We start from the raw sequence: 17,832 nt of genomic DNA on the forward strand, positions 1-17,832 counted from the left end.
GGCTTTGTCTTCGTGCGGCCCATTTAGCACGAGACGCCACGCGTCGCGAATCGATTGGTTGAGGGAATAACTGGACATCCAGCGAATTAAACCCTGATTGCTGTCTCAAAATTTAGAACAATTGATTCCATTACTCGATCATCAGGACCGTCCATTGGATCCATGGTTTCATTATGTGATTAAAAGATCCCGTCACTGACATGGTGAGTGTACCTCCATGGCTTCATCGCCTTAGATCAGATTGATCCACACGCGGGTCACGTGTGGAGTGCAGAGAATAAAGATTGATGGGCGGTGACCACACCGAGATCTTAGGGCCCCTTTCCTTGGATTCCGTCGTCGCCCATGGCGATGGGAGAAACCTGAGAGATTCGTGCAATAGCAAGATAGCACTGGAAAGAGAAGAAGACGACGACGAAGAAGAAGAAGAAGAAGAAGAAGGGTTCTTAGTGGGTAAGAAGATGCGAGGGGGGAAGGCCATGGCGGCACACGTTAGTGTGGGTCGGTGGCTGCTGGCGGCGCTGCTGGTGGTCGCGGCCTGCTTATCGTTCGCCGAGGCGGGGCGCGTCGGCAACCCGGAATCGTGGCAGCGGTTGGAGGTGCGGCGGCACCTGAAGCGGCTCAATAAGACGCCAGTCAAGAGCATCAAGGTTTTTTTTTTTTTTGCAGCTTTCTTCTATTTGATTAATTGTTCTAGAGCTTGGATGTGAGTGTCAAAGGAGTCCATTTTTTTCGTTTATTTATTTGTATTTTTGGTCCTTTTCAAATCCATCGCTTTCATTAAATTCAACTGAAAGCTGTTTGAAAATTGGGATTTCCTTGCAATAAACATTGGTGCTGGTCAACTGCAGTCGTTTAACATACTTTTTTTAACATTTTGATCTCTCTCGATTAGTTGTAGTACCACCAAGCATGGACTCTGGCTTGAGAATTGAGAATGTTACTTACTAGCTCTCTTTGATAAAACAAAAAAACAAGTCATTAATTTGGAGTTCTCTTTCCATCAAAAGATTGGGGTTTTTTTTTCATGTTCATTTTATTCTTTCCTTTTTGTGAACCTTTTGCTTTGTTTGCACTACTCTATTCTTGAAAAGGAAAAAAGTCCTTTGTGATGTTTGATGATACAAATTGAATTTGATAAGCAGAGTCCAGATGGAGACATCATAGATTGTGTGCATATCTCTCACCAACCAGCGTTTGATCATCCTTTCCTAAAAAATCACACTATCCAGGTTTTTCCTCCTTTTCATGCTCCACCTTTGACTTCCTTTTTAAATCTTTGAAGCTTTCATTCATTGGCCTATTCCTTTCATGTTAACCCTTTCAGATGAGGCCAAACTTTCACCCAGAAAGATTGTTGGATGATGGCAAGGTAACATCACAGAAGGAGGCCATGGTTCAGCAGTGGCATCAGAATGGTCGGTGCCCTGAAGACACCATTCCGATAAGGAGGACCACTATGAATGATGTGCTAAGGGCTAGTTCAGTCAAAAGATATGGGAGGAAGAAGCATAAAAACATTCCCAATCCTCTGTCATTTGACCCTAACCTTCTCAATGAGAATAATGGCCATCAGGTATCATGCTTCAAATGAACAAAAATCTGATGTGTTATAATTGAAGCTGCCTCTTTCAGTAATGTGTCTGTTTGTAATACTTGGTAAATTTCTGTTCGTTGCTTGGTTGGTTCTTCGAGTAGCACGCGATTGCTTATGTCGAGGGTGACAAATACTACGGAGCAAAGGCAACAATTAATGTCTGGCAGCCAAAGGTCCAGGAATCCAATGAGTTCAGTCTCTCTCAGCTCTGGATATTAGGGGGCTCTTTCGGGGAGGATCTTAACAGCATTGAAGCTGGTTGGCAGGTATACTTCTGTTCTACTTCAAATTTGATCGTCCTAATCTTCTCAACCGTTCTCCTAAGGGAGAAGGATCAATGCTTGCATGAACTTATTCTAGTGTTTCAATATCAGGTCAGCCCGGATCTGTACGGGGACAATTACACAAGGCTTTTTACTTATTGGACTGTGAGTTCAACGTCCACTCTTCTATCTGTGTTTATTCACTAGTTTTGTTATCCTGTTTTATCTTTGCAGTTTATTATTAGTAAAGGAGATGTAATTACTGATTTATTTTTCACTTCATTGTATCATTTCTTAGATAAATATTGAAACAATTGGCTTCATGGTTTTTTTGGTACTTGCTTATTTCATTATTAGTTCTTTATGTAAAATTTCAGAGTGATGCATACCAAGCAACTGGCTGCTACAACCTACTGTGTTCTGGTTTCATTCAAATAAACAATGAGATTGCGATGGGTGCCAGCATCTACCCAATTTCGAACTATGACGGATCACAATACGATATAAGCATACTTGTTTGGAAGGTACAGTTTCAGTTCACATGCGAATGTTAGTATAACAATAAAGCAAGCTGGAGAATCTCAACCACTCTTGCTTGTTTTATGCACAAACACCAAATGCAAAAGCTCTGCAGATCTTTTTCTTTATAATAGATAACATTTTGCTTTTACCATTATGAATGATGGCACCAACAGGATCCTAAGGAGGGGAACTGGTGGATGCAATTTGGGAGGGACTATGTGCTCGGCTACTGGCCTTCCTTTCTCTTCTCCTACTTGTCAGACAGTGCGTCGATGATCGAATGGGGAGGGGAGGCTGTGAACTCTGAGCCAGATGGTGTGCACACTTCCACAGAGATGGGGAGTGGACACTTCCCTGAAGAAGGATACAGCAAGGCAAGCTACTTCCGGAACATTCAGATAGTTGATGGTTCTAACAATCTAAGGGCTCCAACAAGGGTTGGATCCTTCACGGAGCAATCGAATTGCTACAATGTGCAGAACGGGAACAACGGCGAATGGGGGCAATATTTCTACTATGGAGGACCTGGTAGAAGCTCTACTTGTCCATAGCCATCAACCCTTTAACTATTGTGACTTGTTAACATTCCAGTGTAGTGTTGTTTCTTGATTTAGGATTGTTTTCTTGAGCTGTGTAAATTTGGAGAGATGCAGCCATGTTTCTTAAGAGAAATAGGGTTTCTTGTAGTGCTTTGATGGATCTGCCATTAGTCCCTACTTTTTTTTAGGGTTCTTTGTTCAGGCAATGGCAGTGTCAATGGCTGAATGTTATTTTGGCCTGTCAAACGTGTGTTAGATTTGGTTATTGAGATTGACTCATTCTATTGATTTGTTGATGTGCTCTTTGACAAAGATCTCCAAATCTAGTTTTGTTACATTGGATGCATATCTTTTTAAATCTATATAATTACGAGAATTATCATTATTTTGCTTGTTTATCCTTTTAACTAGGATAGTAAATAAATCGAAAGATCATGAACAAATTTAGTAAATTTAGTATTAAATTTGATAAAAAATTGTTTATATTTATTTAATATATATATATAATTAAATAATTAAATTTGAACCAATTTGTTAAATTAAACAAATAAATTTCAATATATATGTGTTTAATTTATTAACATTGTGAATAATATTCTTGAATCAATTTTTTAGCAAAAATTGAAATTTGCCACTCCAACGGTCCTACACGATCGGGCTCATGATCATATGTGAGGAGGTAAATCGAGAAGCTGTAGTTGGTCACGACGGAGGAGAGCATTGCTTCGGCTTCATCGAGATTCGAACTCTTGTCCACTTTAATAACTCTGTTTCGTCGTAACTAACTCAACTATGCTTCCGGGGCAATAATATTGTTGAAACAAGCTCTTTAATAAAAATTTTATTAACATGTTAAATAAATAAATAACCTTTCAAAATAAACATACAAGTTTGTATTATCAAATTTAATAATCAATCAAATAAATTTAAAATATAAAAATTTTAAACGATGAAACAAATTTAATTGAGAATTTGATAACATCTAAAGAACTAAGTTCAAATCAAATTCAGGCTCATGAAAAAGAAATCAAATCAAACTTGAACAATCATTTTAATAATTTAATTTATTTTAAACTTGATTTGGTTAGACTTATTACCTCATCAAATAAACTTGAACACCATAAAACTTGAGTTAATTTGTTTACAACCATACTTTTAACCTATCAAATTTTAAGAAAATTTCATTTTACATTTCCGAATTTATCCTTTTTAAAAAAATTATTAAATAGAGTTTTGAGATCATCAAATTACTCCGAATATTTTTTAAACTATTGTTATTTTACCTCGATTTAGTTTCATTCGTCCAATAGAATAATAATGATTATGTGCATACGTGTCATGTACTTTTTCATCAAATAAAAAAAATAGATTAATCAGGGTGTTTCATAAATCTCGGATGAATAATTTCTAAATATACATAAATTATATTTCAAATTTATCCAATAAATAAATTAAAAAAGAAAACTATCCGTCTAAGATTAATTAAACACCTGGATTAAAAATATATATATTTTTTCATTCCATCATCATTCTTCCACAAGAAACACACACAACAGATGTTCATGCATTGCGCCCATGACCAACCAAGAACATAACACGAAAGTAAAGACAATTTAGCATTAAAGATATGAAACGCGGCCAATCAAATTGTAAGCAGATCATAGCTAAAACAGTTCTGGGTTACGGTCTTAAACAATCCAAATTTCCAACACAAAAGGACGGCAAAGCTTCAAGCAGATACAATGGATGATTCCCCGAAGCAGATAAACAAAAAACAAATCCCATGAAGGAAACAAGATCACTTAGTAATCTTCAGGCTCTTCCCCATCTTCATCTGCGCCTTCTGCGCCAACCTCCTCATAATCCTTCTCGAGTGCAGCCAAGTCCTCTCGTGCTTCTGAGAACTCCCCTTCTTCCATTCCTTCACCAACATACCAGTGAACAAATGCTCGCTTGGCGTACATGAGATCAAACTTGTGGTCAATTCTTGAGAATACTTCGGCAACGGCAGTGTTGTTGCTGATCATGCACACAGCACGCTGAACCTTGGCTAGGTCTCCTCCAGGCACCACTGTGGGCGGCTGGTAGTTAATACCACACTTGAAACCAGTAGGGCACCTTGAAAACACGAAAAAGATATAGTAGTCAATCAAACAGCAAATGGGGAAAGAACAAAAAAATCTGGTAATGAGCAGGTTGCTCACCAATCAACAAATTGGACAGTTCTTTTCGTCTTAATGGTGGCAACGGCAGCATTGACATCCTTGGGGACAACATCTCCGCGGTACATCAAACAACACGCCATGTATTTTCCGTGTCTGGGGTCACATTTAGCCATCATGCTGGAAGGCTCAAACACAGCATTAGTGATTTCAGGGACAGAAAGTTGCTCGTGGTACGCTTTCTCGGCTGAAATAACTGGGGCATACGAGGAAAGCATGAAATGAATTCTGGGGTATGGGACAAGATTAGTCTGGAACTCAGTGATATCCACATTAATGGCTCCGTCAAACCTCAGAGAGGTGGTCAAGGAAGATATGACCTGAGAAATCAATCTGTTGAGGTTGGTATAAGTAGGCCGCTCAATATCTAGAGACCTTCGGCAGATATCGTAGATTGCCTCATTGTCTAAGAGCACTGCAACATCAGTGTGCTCGAGCAAAGAATGAGTAGAAAGCACACTGTTATATGGTTCCACAACTGCCGTAGATACCTACAAGCAAAATATGTTAAGGTAATATACAAACAACACTAAGCAGTTACACAAACAACGCTAATCATACTACCTACAAGATCATGAATATGTACTGCTGAGAATACTGAATGCAAGCCCAAAGGAATTGCATTGAGATACAAACACAGTTGATATTCTTCAATGTCAGTTGAGAATCACAAATACAGGTGATCCACCTAATTCATAAAACAAACCTCTATACGCATTTCATCACAAATATTAAATTAGGATACAGACTAGGTTCGCGGCTTCCATATTGCCTCTCTTCAACTAGTTAGATTTAGTAAGCTAGGTTTGACAACGAACCTACAATTAGCTACTGTATGCATTTACATCAATATGTATAGTGTCAAAGTACAGATAGAAGCATAATAAAATATATATTTATCGAATAAAATGTTATGATCATAAACAAACAAACAACTGTATCACATGCAAGGACAAACCTACTTCACTGTAATCAATCAAAGCGAGTACACCAAGATTGCATAACATTTCAATACCTGAGGAGAAGGATAGATGGTGAAGCCAAGCTTTGATTTCTTGCCATAATCAACAGAGAGTCTCTCCAAGAGTAAAGATCCCAAGCCAGATCCAGTACCACCACCAACAGCGTTGAAGACTAAAAACCCTTGCAGACCAGTGCAGTTGTCAGCGAGTTTCCTAACACGATCTAGGCAGAGATCTACGATTTCCTTCCCCACTACATGCCATCAGAAAACACAGGATTAAGTTCAAAGCAGAGGATAGTTTTATATACACACGAGGCTGGTAAGGCTACCTGTGTAATGACCCCTGGCAAAGTTATTTGCAGCATCTTCCTTTCCGGAGATAAGTTGCTCGGGGTGGAAGAGCTGGCGATAAGTTCCGGTTCTAACTTCGTCAATGACAGTCGGCTCCAGATCCACAAATATGGCGCGAGGTACATGCTTTCCAGCACCAGTTTCACTGAAGAACGTATTGAAGGCATCGCAAGCCACTCCAACTGAGCTATCACTGAAGAGGACGACAACAACATTAGGCAAGGAAACGAAGAAGAAGAAGATTCTTCAGAGTGGAAAAAAAAAATATAAGTTCAAAATACTCATGAGAAATGGAGAGCCGATCTCACGAAGTAACTATGTAGTTACCAACTCTACTGAGTAAATTGAAAAGTACATTATTTGCTTAGTGAACCAAAGGAAAAAATACATAGAGAACGCAAAAGGAAAGTGAGATCTATTGTGAACACTGTATGAGTGAGATCAGATTCAAATAATCACCTCGAAGACAACAGCAAAATAATTTCGATACAGCGAAAAAAATGTTAGAGCGATGAAGATGTCACTTTGCATCACTGCGCCACGATTTCACAAATCTCTCGATTTCGTCCAAATTTGGAAAGAACAAACCTAGCATTTTGCTAAGTAAACAAAAGATAAAATGGAAACTAAAATGAAATGTGAGATCCATAACGGACGATATACGACTGAGATCCAAATCGAATAATCAACAACAAAAAAAAAGTAAAAATTTAAACATCCCCTGAGATCTTGTAATTAAATAAACAAAAAAGACGCCATCGAAAGCTTCCAAGGTCAACCAAATTTCAAAAGAAGAACCTAGATCTCACTATAGCGGAGACAAAAACAGATCCAGAAAAAAGAAACAAGACAAGAAAATAAGATTCTGAGAAACCAGACGTTGAAGATCTAACCTGGGCATTATGCCATCAGGCTGGATGCCGTGCTCGAGGCAGTACAGCTCCCAACAGGCATTACCGACCTGGATCCCGGCCTGGCCAATGTGAATACTGATGATCTCCCTCATCGATCCTCTTCGAAAGGAACCCTAGCAGCCGGATCTGGATCGGGAGGCGAAGAGATGAGCACTGAAAGCGGAAGAGAAAAGGAAGGAATGGATGCGGCACGCCCATGGGTGGGGAGGGGGGTATTTAATTCAGCGGGTTAATTGGATTCAATAATTGCTTTTCAAGTCCGGAAACCGGTGGCCCCACGTTTGGGAGGGTTGATGGGCCAGCCTGGCAATCCATTTTTAGACTGATAGACAAAAATGCCCTTTACCGTTTGTTTTTTTTGAGAGAAAGTATTTAAAAATTCAAAACTATTTAATTGATAAGATTTTAAAATGAATAAGGCCAAAAATATGATTTAATAAACTATTTAATTTAAAATACTATTAATAATTTGTTTCATATGAATAAACGAATTTCTCATTTTTATTCAAATATATAATATTTTAAAATTTATCATCTCTGGAATCTAACTTCTATTTTATTCTTCCCATCTTCTCTTCAAGTAAACAGTGCAGGAGAGGGTAAAATGGGAAGAGCGAATCTGGCGATTTTGAATTGAAAGCTTGTGGCCGCGCCGCTGCGTTGTTTGTTCCCCATATTTATATCAGCAAGTGTCGGCGTGACGTGGCTTCGTCTGAGCCGTCGAACAACACTTCTCGTCGCAAATCCACCCTTCAAATTAAAAAAAGGGCATTTTTCTATAAAATATTTATTAATATACATAATAAAGTGGTGATTTTGAACGGTCACCCGACTCCATTATGGAGGGAAGCTTGCTCGTCGCTAGCAGTGCTACTGTTTAGTTGAAAAATATTGATGAACCACCGTGAAGATTAAAGATAATTAAAATTCTAGTCCACTCGAGAAAGCAAAAGGTGCTTTCGTTCGTTCTAAATGGTTCAATATAATCGGTCTTATAATGAGATACAGATAAATAAATCATGTGTACAATAAACCTAGGAGGGAGGACATCCCATAGCTATCAACTTTGTGTTTTGAAGGTGCTCTTTTCTTTAAATCTTGCTCAAGGAACAATGGCAATAGCCAGAATTTTAACTGCCCTGATCTTTAATTGTTAGGCTACATTGGACTCTAGACTGCATTGGACTGGATTAACTGGGCTGCACTGTAAAATAATATATTGACTTCAATTGCAACTGCACTGTAAAATAATGTATTGGTTTCAATTGCTGAGCTGCATTCGATTGGAGCCCAGTACAGCCCAACCCTAGCTATGCCATTGTCCAGGAAGCAAGTCTACCTCTTGAAAACCAACTATGCTATGCCCCAAGGGCAAACTTTAGTCCACTCAAACCATTACATGAAATCGCATAGTTTGATAAGGGATTGCTAAAAGTGCTATTGCATATAAAAATGTAAATGAATCGAATATTCATAAATAAATTTGATACTCAACTTGGTAAAAATTTATTTATGTTCGTTCAATACATGCAATATCAATTAAATGAACAAGTTTGAAATAACTCATTAAATTAAATAAAAAAATTTGAACACATATGTATTCAGTTCGTTAATGTTCATGAACAATAGTCGTGAATCATATCCATCAATAAAACTCTTATCGTCATACTAAATAAACAAAAATACTTTTTAAATGAATAAAAAAATTTATATTATCAAGTTCAACAATTAAATAAATAAATTTAAAATATAAAATTTTTAAATATTTAAATAACTTGAATTGAGAACTTTATAATATCTAAACAAATGTAGCTCAAGCATATAAAAAAGTAATAAAATCAAACTTAAATAATTATTTCAACAGTATAATTCATTTTAGACTTAGCTCAGTTAACTTATTAAATAAGTTTAAGCATCACAAAATTTGGCTTGACTTGATTGATTTACAGCCCTAACCGCATATGAAATTTGACAGTTGGTTAAGGGGTAGTTAGAAGTGTTAAATGTGATGGATGGCTTAATCAAACATTGTGTTGACGTTGGTTATACTTACATCGTATTGGATTTAATATAGAATTATAGTTTGTGAATTTAGAATCCAAAATGAATTAGTTCTAAAAGTCAAGCGTGTAAAATACTAAAATATATTGAGGTTTAAGATTTAGAGTTGAATTTGATCTACTTAAATTGGGCCCATACGATCGATTTGAGCACGCTTAGTAATAGACTACCAGAAGTCTCCGGAGCCACTAGTAAATTTTGCAATTATTAATGGAAAAGATATAATAATTATATTATTAAAGTGATATTTTTTTTACTAAAAATAATAATAATAAGAAAATTAAAGTTTTAATGGAAAGTATAATAAAATTGTATAAAATAAAAAATAATTAAGTTTTATCCCATTGAATGATCGCTATATAGATCCTATATTATTGAATTTTAATTCATGGGACTATAATAGAGTTTGAATTATTTGTGGTGTTCTGTTAAAATTCATTTGTATTTCCGTTGAATTAGATTGGTCACCTGTTGATTATTGAATTTCATCTCTTATTATATTATAGGATTTTATTTTTTATTATATATTATTATTTATATTAAAATAATTTTTTATTTTATTATTAATTAATTTTTTTTAAAGTCTTTCTTGAGACAATATAATTGATATTAATAATATTATTTTCAAAACACTCTTATATATCTGATATTAATATCTACTAATTATTGAAGGTCAATTGATGATTTCTTTAGATACACATCCAAAAGAAGAATTTGGATGTTATTGAACTTTTAGGATTTTGAGTTTTGTCCGGTGGATATATCAAATATTGGCGAATCAATGGCATGCATTCTGTATTTTATTATATTATTATTTATATTTAAATAAATTTATTTTATCATTACTAATTACAATATTTTTTAGTATTTTTTGAGACAATATAGTTAACGTCACAAACTATGTTCCCTGTGTTTCTTTAAACTGTATCATTTGGTAGCTCCTCCACAATATTGTCGGCCCTCAAGCTAAAGTTTGAGTAGGCCTCCGCTTCGCTCCTAGGGCATAGCTGAGTTGGTTATGACGCAACAGAGTTACAGAAGAGAGCAAGGGTTCAAATCCTGGTGAAGTCAGGTAATACCTCATGCGTCCTGACCAACTGTAATTTCTCGATTTACCTCCTCACAGATGATCGTGGAGCCGACCGTGTGGGCCCGCTAAGATGACGGATTCCATCTTTTGCAGAAGAGTAGGCCTCCGCCCTTGATCGTTGGTGTATATATGCTATCATGAATGTATACTTCAGCAAACTCACTTCTCTGGTTCACATTTCATAAGAAACAGTGGCGTAGACAGGGCTGGGCTTTATTGGGCTCCAGCCCAGTGCAACTCCACAAAGAGCCAATATATCCAGCTCCATATTTCTCAATACAGATCAACTATACTTTTCGTTACACTACATTGCTGCAGCCATTTTCCTTGTTTCCTGCGTTTGTTTGTATTTTCCTCAATGAATTTAAATAGTATATGATGCTATATGAACCAAGGTTAAAAATATTAGTTTAATATAGATTTTAATAATTTGTGGAATCATTATGATCGAAGGTCTACCCGTGTTTATGACCCAAAGAAGAGTGGAAAAAAGAAGACAGGACGGTGAGGATCTATATCCCTATTGTTCATGGTTGAATCTGACGGGAGAAGGATATTATTTCAGTCTCGTCGAAATTCAAATCTTTACCCTCTTATATAAATCCTCCAAGGTTAAAAATATTAGTTTAATATAGATTTTAATAATTTGTGGAATCATTATGATCGAAGGTCTACCCGTGTTTATGACCCAAAGAAGAGTGGAAAAAAGAAGACAGGACGGTGAGGATCTTTATCCCTATTGTTCTTGGTTGAATTCGATGCAGAAAGATATTATTTTGGCTTCATCGAAATTCAAATTTTTATCATCTTCAGCAAGTTTGTTTCATCATAACTAACTCAGTTATGTCCCGAAAGTAAGTATGTATCACTTTGACCATTTGTACGAGTGGCTTATAGTGAATCATGCATGTCGAACTTAAAATCATCTTTCAAAGGGATAATGTTTTCCTGAAAATTTAATGATATTCAAATTTATTTGATAAGGTAATCAAATTAAGTCGAGTTTAAAATGAATTAAGTTGTTGAAATAACTGTTCAAGTTTGACTTAATTTTATTTTATGAACTTGAGCTTGTTCGTTTAGATATTATTAAACTTTCAATTCAAGATTATTTGATTGTTTGAAATTTTTATATTTTAAATTTATTTGTTTGATTATTGAATTTGATGATATAAAATTATTTATTTATTTTAAAATTTTTATTTATTTAACATATTAATAAAAATTTTATTAATAAGTATATTATTTATAATTATTAAAGAACTGAACACATATATATTTAAATTTATTTATTTAATTTAAATTTATTTATTTAATTTAAATTTATTCTTATCTATTGAAAAATATAAATAATTTTTTATTAAATTAAATATTAAATATGTTCATGAATATTCAATTTATTAATCATGAACATTTGAATTATATAAAAAAACGCGCTACTCTCTCCCTCCGAAGCACACTCAACAGCCCCCACGCCCAACGATCCTAATGATTCTAGAAGCAACAGACTTTTACCATTAGATTTACATGCTTTGACAACCTTATCTTCAATTCAGGTGGACCGCATGTGCTGTGACATTGTCACGTGATTGAATTGATTACTATTAAATAAATTTATTATAATAAATAAAAATAAAATTTTGATGAAATTAAAATAATGTTTACTTTTATAGAAATTTGCTAATATGGATTATGCGCCCCGTGCGCGACTCCTCGACGTTTGCGCGCTTCCGCCGCTCGTTCATCGCCGTCCGATCACCTCCGGCCGCCGGACCGGATCCGTTGGAACCGCAACTCGACGGCGCACATCCCGGCATCGAATTTCGATCGGATTGGGCCGGAATCCGACCGAAACACGGCAGCAGTGGCTGGCGCCGCTGGCGCCCGGAATTCGGCCGGATTCCGGCCGAATCGCGGCCGAAGACCGGCCGTGGTCGACGCGCCCGGCGCCGACGCGTCGACCGCGGCCGGTCTCCGGCCGTGATTTGGCCGGAATCCGACCGATTTCGACCGGAATCGGCCAACAGTGTCTGTTGGCCGATTCAACCGAAATCCGACCGGATTCCGGCCAAATCGCGGCCGGAATCCGGCCACCTCCGGACCGCCGGCGAGTTGCGGTTCCAACGGGCCCGCGGCTGAGATTGAGCGCGCGATCGGATGAATTAATTATAATCGGTGCTTTTTATACTTTTATAATAATTTTATAATTTTTATATTTTTTCATATATAAATGTGAAATCCATTATATAAGATTGATTAAGTGGACTACATATTTTTTAAATTATTTATTATTATTATTATTACAAAACAAAAGGTGGACCACATGTTCCTGGTAGTGAATTACGACGAAGAAAAAATTTTCAGCCTCACGCTGCCGTAGATAGAAGACTTAGTAACAAAAATAAATAAACTATACTTGAATTACTGAGAACCTTCCTACCAAAAGGGACATGGAGAGTCATGGTGCCTACCATCTAAGAAAGTTCTTCAATTTATTGCTATATATATCATTCTTTTAAAACATTAATTAATCTATACAATAGCTGATTAGTAGTAGAATAAGTATATTTTTAGACCCTCTTAATGTACCTTATATTAATATCAATTAATTACTGAAGGTCGATTGGGTCCCTCCTCCTTAGATCCTCTAATATTCTTCCCTTCTGTTTATCTTCAAACACTTCGACGTCCCGAATCCTCCGAGCGGCCTCCGAAGGTGGCTTTCACCATTTTCGAGTTTTGACCGGTGGAGCGTGTGAGACCGTTCCAACTCCGTATATAACGCTACCGATTGTGTTTGGTTGATCAGGTAGACGGAGGCTGGTGGTCCAGAAGCAGCGAAGGCCAGAGGAGTTACAGCTGGGAGGCGTTGTATCGCTGCCTTCCCGTGTCGCTGTGGCCGAAATTGGGGTGCTTGCGAGCTGATTCGGAGGGGATTTCGATTTCATCGACGCAGCAGGGAGGGAGAGGAATGGAGGGGGGAATTTCTTTTTGGCAGGCGTTGACCCTCTCTTCGATCGCGGGCTGGGTTGTGGCAGCATCGACATTCGATCTTACCAGGAGGGTCAGAGCACTAACGCAGCCGTTGATCACGCGCCGGGTGATCGCAGATACCCCGGCGATCCTTCGGTTGCAGGTGAACCATAAATTTCTTTTGGATTTTAGGGTTTGCGTCCGGCAAATTGGTAGCTTTGCCATTCTTTTGGTGAATCTGCAAAAAAAGTAGTGGCCTTTTTTTAAAATTTGGTTTGATTCATTTGATGGCATACCTAAATGTCATAAAATTGTTCTCAAGGTAGAATTTTGATCCGAGTTCTGATAATTTCTCCTGCAGAGATTGCAAAATGGGTTCTTGGACAATTTGTTCACCACGCTGTCATGCGTTGTGTCCGTTCCTTTCTATACAGGATTTCTCCCCATTCTGTTCTGGGTATGCTTGCAATTTTTTCAGCCTTTTATTTCTTCACCTTCGAAGAGTGGATGAATAGACAATAAATTTTCCTTCTCGTTGTTAATCTTCTAGAGTGGGCATTCCAAATTGGCAAGGCAGATGACCTTATTGATGGCTTTCTGTGATTACATTGGGAACTCAATAAAGGTACCTTTGATATTTGTTTCATGCAATCATTCTGATGAAATGATCTAGCAACTCATTGTTAGACCTTTATGATAGTTCTATAATTTGATTTGTGAAATGTTCTGTTGTATGGACTTATAGGATATCGTATCAGCTCCTAGACCTAGTTGTCCTCCTGTGAGGAGGGTAACTGCCACTGCAGACGAGAAGGAGAATGCCATGGAGTATGGATTGCCTTCTTCACATTGTCTGAACACAGTTTGTCTGTTGGGGTAAGTTTTTGTTATTCATGATTTAGTAAAAGAACACAGATCTTCCATCATGTACACTGCTAAAAAACTAATGTATACAATGGTAACCTCTGGTGAAATATCTCTCAGTTATGATGTTCTTATGGTCCTTGCAGATATTTAGTATTCTATATCCTGACATATTATCCACGAAGAGATGGATTTGAAATTGCAATTTTGTTCGGACTAGTATGCTTGTTTGTCTTTCTAATTGGCATAGGTGAGGCAAGGTCAACTTTGTAACATAAGTACATATTTTAAAGTGAAACAATATTTGTTTAGTTTTTTTATCTTTGTGCAGCTGTAAGTCTTATGTTCTTATGTTGTTTGTCTATTCAGGGAGAGTATATTTAGGTATGCATAGTATGACAGATGTAATTGCTGGAATTGGCTTTGGGCTTGCTATCCTTGCGTTTTGGTTAATGGTCCATGTATATATTGATGAGTTTGTCATCTCTGGACAGAATGGTACGCTTGAAAGTCTCTAACAAGCAACGTTACTCAATTTACATGTCAATGTCGAATGCCAGTTTTCAGCTTTCTCCACTTGGTGATAAGGGTTTATTTGTGTCTCAGTTACAACTTTCTGGGCTGGTCTGTCTTTCCTGTTGGCATTTGCATATCCTACTCCAGAATTGCCAACCCCAAGTTTTGAGTACCACGCGGCCTTTGATGGTGTTGCATTTGGAATAGTAAGCACAATCTTCACTCTTTCTTAGATTTTCCTTTACAGAATTCTACACTTTATCTTAAAACCTTTTTTTTCATGCTTCTTGGACTATAAGTTATATTGATGTGTGCCTCAACAGCTACATTCTTGCTGAAAATTTCAAAAATTTAGCAAACACACTTTTGGTATGAAGTATGCATGAATTCTCCAACCAAACACCTAGGCAAGCTGCCTAGTCAGCCTAACCTGCCTTTTGAAATGTCCGCTTAAACAAACCACTTACCTTGTAGGTGAAGCAGAAGGTATCCCAAAACACCTAGGTTGCCACCTAGGATGCTTTTTAAAACATTGTCTACTTTGCATCTTATTAGAATCAGCTCTGCCTGCTGTTATCACTTGACTATATAATAAAATATCATCTGCTTATCCTTTTAGATGGCAAAATAAAATCCCGTTATATCATCTTACATTGCATATTGTTACTGGTGTGCCTTGCATAGTGTTCAATGTTCATCATCGTCATTGTCACAACAAGAACCTATGTTTGTCTTTACATTGAGTTCGGTGATGTGATAAAATCCACAATCTATATAACGGACCTCAGATAATTGAGACTCATGGCCGCTTGTATCTTATCTTGGATCTAGATGCTAAGGCCCTTAAGTGTGAATAAGATACTTTCTAGACTCTATTAACTCAGCTTAGTTAGCTTGTTTTTTCATGCTTGTCCTTTCTATGTGTTATCACCTTTGCTAATTCAATTTGCATCATGTCGTCAATTCCTTGTTCATATGTCTATACATGGATCTACAATTTTTTATTTTTAACTTGGTTTTCCAACCTCACCTGTTGGCAATGCCTGCTCCAGCTAATCTTTCATCACTTAATTTATCTCTAATGCATAACAGGTTTGCACATACCTTTCACCATAAGCGCACTCTATCTCATTCTATGTACCTGCTTTAATTCCCCACTGGCTTTCCTCGACTGTGAAATGAGTCTGATGCATTGATCATTAAACAACTTTTGGGACTATTAACCTTTTGGATGATCTTTAACAAGTGTGGATGTTCTCAGAGGCCTAAAATAAAACTTTTGGTTGAAATTTATGCCTTCATCTTTCGTCAATCTTCCAAATAAGCTAGGCAAATATTGTACATGTGGAAGAGGAAAGCCATACCATTCTCTCTAAACAGTGTTTCTTTTCACAGTTTGCTGTAAGGATTGATTTCATAGCTTTCCATTGTAATGCTAAATCATAAAACTTATGTATACAGGTTTCCGGAGTTCAACAAACATACATTCATTTTCACCACGAGGGCGTGCCACGTGTTTTCAGCCCTCAACTACCATTCACAGCCTTCTTCGGTCGGATACTGGTTGGCATTCCTACAATACTAATCGTGAAGTTCTGCAGCAAGGCTATAGCCAAATGGCTGCTGCCTATTGTCTGCAACACATTGGGTATTCCAATTGTATCATCATCCTATGTACCTATGCTTAAGGGATCCGGAAGCAAGGGAAAACCAGAAGGCAGTAAGCAATCAGTTTACTTACAGAAATTGGTTGCTTTTCTCCCTCAGAAGGCATATGATGTTGACACTGGAATTAGGTTTCTTCAGTATGCTGGCCTTGCGTGGTCAGTAGTTGATTTGGTTCCCTCTCTGTTCTCTCATCTAAATTTGTAGCAGGTTTTTATTCTCTTTTCTCAGATTTATTGATGCGATAACTTGAAGTAGGTGAGGCTGTAGCTGAAATACTCATCGCGATTGTGTATAGTATTTTTATGGAATATGAAAAAAATTATCATTAAATCATTTTGCAATCACCTTTGCACACATCTTTGCATTTATTTACTTATTGCAGTTGCCTTTTTTGTTTAGACAGCTTCATCTTCAAGGATGATGGAATAGTCAGATTTCAGTGAGTTTGCAATCTCATTTGCACAAACATGTTCCTTCTATTTACTTCTTGCTATTGTTGCTCTGTTTGGATGGGGTGAGAGAGGTTCATTAACAGAAGGGAAAAGGGAGGGGAAGGGAAGGAAAGGAAGGAGAAGGGAAGTATTTATATTTTCCTTGTTTGGGGGAAGGGAAGGTTCATTAACATAATATGTATTACCTTGTTTGGAAAGAAAATAAAGAGAATGAACGTTAAATATATATAATTACAAAAATACTCTTACTTTTTAAAATAAAATTACATGTGAAAAAATATGTATAACCATTAAACCGATGTAAGATTTTTCTTACTAAAATCACCTTATGAAATCAATTAAAATTACTATTTATGATTTAAATAAATAAAAAATTTTAAAAAATAATGAATAAACATACGAAATATAAAATTTATATACTTTGGTACGACAAAGGATAAATCAGTATTTTTACATGTATTTTTATAAAAATTTATTAATGTAAGAAATGAATGAAAAAATCATGGAGAAATTAAAAAAAAATTAGATTAAATAAATTATTTAAAAATTAATAATTTAAAACAGGAATAAAATTGAAATAAATAATATTTAGAGTTGTCTTCCCCTTTCTTACATCCCAAATTGGAGTGTAAGAAAATTTGCCTTTTCAAGTAAGAAAGTAAAACTTACCCTTCCCTATCCTTTCCTCCTCTTCCCTCACTCCTTTCCACACAAGGTTCAAAGTTCTCTTCCCCTTATCTACTCTTCCTTCCTTTCCCTCACTTCCTCCCAAACAAAGCGTTAGAGATAATTGTATCTTCAACAAAATTTCTAGATGTTTTCTTACAAAGTCTCGT

At 36.6% G+C, this 17,832-nt stretch overlaps 3 protein-coding genes across 3 annotated transcripts; 2 read left to right on the plus strand and 1 right to left on the minus strand.

Annotated features, from left to right (window-relative positions):
* Positions 1–331: 331 nt before the first annotated feature.
* LOC141838068 (protein neprosin-like) lies at positions 332–3,209 on the plus strand. The gene is made up of 7 exons (XM_074725460.1): positions 332–650; positions 1,146–1,232; positions 1,328–1,576; positions 1,699–1,863; positions 1,972–2,025; positions 2,238–2,384; positions 2,556–3,209. The coding sequence occupies exons 1-7, from the start codon at positions 462–464 to the stop codon at positions 2,931–2,933; spliced, it is 1,269 nt and encodes a 422-aa protein (XP_074581561.1). The 5' UTR covers positions 332–461; the 3' UTR covers positions 2,934–3,209.
* A 1,331-nt stretch (positions 3,210–4,540) lies between these two features.
* On the minus strand, positions 4,541–7,548 carry LOC141839500 (tubulin alpha-3 chain). Its single transcript, XM_074727249.1, has 5 exons — positions 7,352–7,548; positions 6,437–6,651; positions 6,159–6,358; positions 5,126–5,634; positions 4,541–5,039 (listed from the first exon to the last, which is right to left on the minus strand). The coding sequence occupies exons 1-5, from the start codon at positions 7,462–7,464 to the stop codon at positions 4,724–4,726; spliced, it is 1,353 nt and encodes a 450-aa protein (XP_074583350.1). The 5' UTR covers positions 7,465–7,548; the 3' UTR covers positions 4,541–4,723.
* Positions 7,549–13,173: 5,625 nt separating this feature from the next.
* On the plus strand, positions 13,174–16,878 carry LOC141838280 (lipid phosphate phosphatase delta). The gene is made up of 9 exons (XM_074725712.1): positions 13,174–13,239; positions 13,333–13,659; positions 13,858–13,953; positions 14,047–14,121; positions 14,242–14,372; positions 14,507–14,610; positions 14,730–14,858; positions 14,967–15,082; positions 16,338–16,878. The coding sequence occupies exons 2-9, from the start codon at positions 13,495–13,497 to the stop codon at positions 16,746–16,748; spliced, it is 1,227 nt and encodes a 408-aa protein (XP_074581813.1). The 5' UTR covers positions 13,174–13,239; positions 13,333–13,494; the 3' UTR covers positions 16,749–16,878.
* Positions 16,879–17,832: the final 954 nt, after the last annotated feature.

Source organism: Curcuma longa, chromosome 11 (genome assembly GCF_044706935.1).
Source record: "Curcuma longa cultivar G26 ecotype Majalengka, Jawa Barat chromosome 11, ITB_CL_G26_1.1, whole genome shotgun sequence".
NCBI classification, from domain to species: domain Eukaryota; kingdom Viridiplantae; phylum Streptophyta; class Magnoliopsida; order Zingiberales; family Zingiberaceae; genus Curcuma; species Curcuma longa.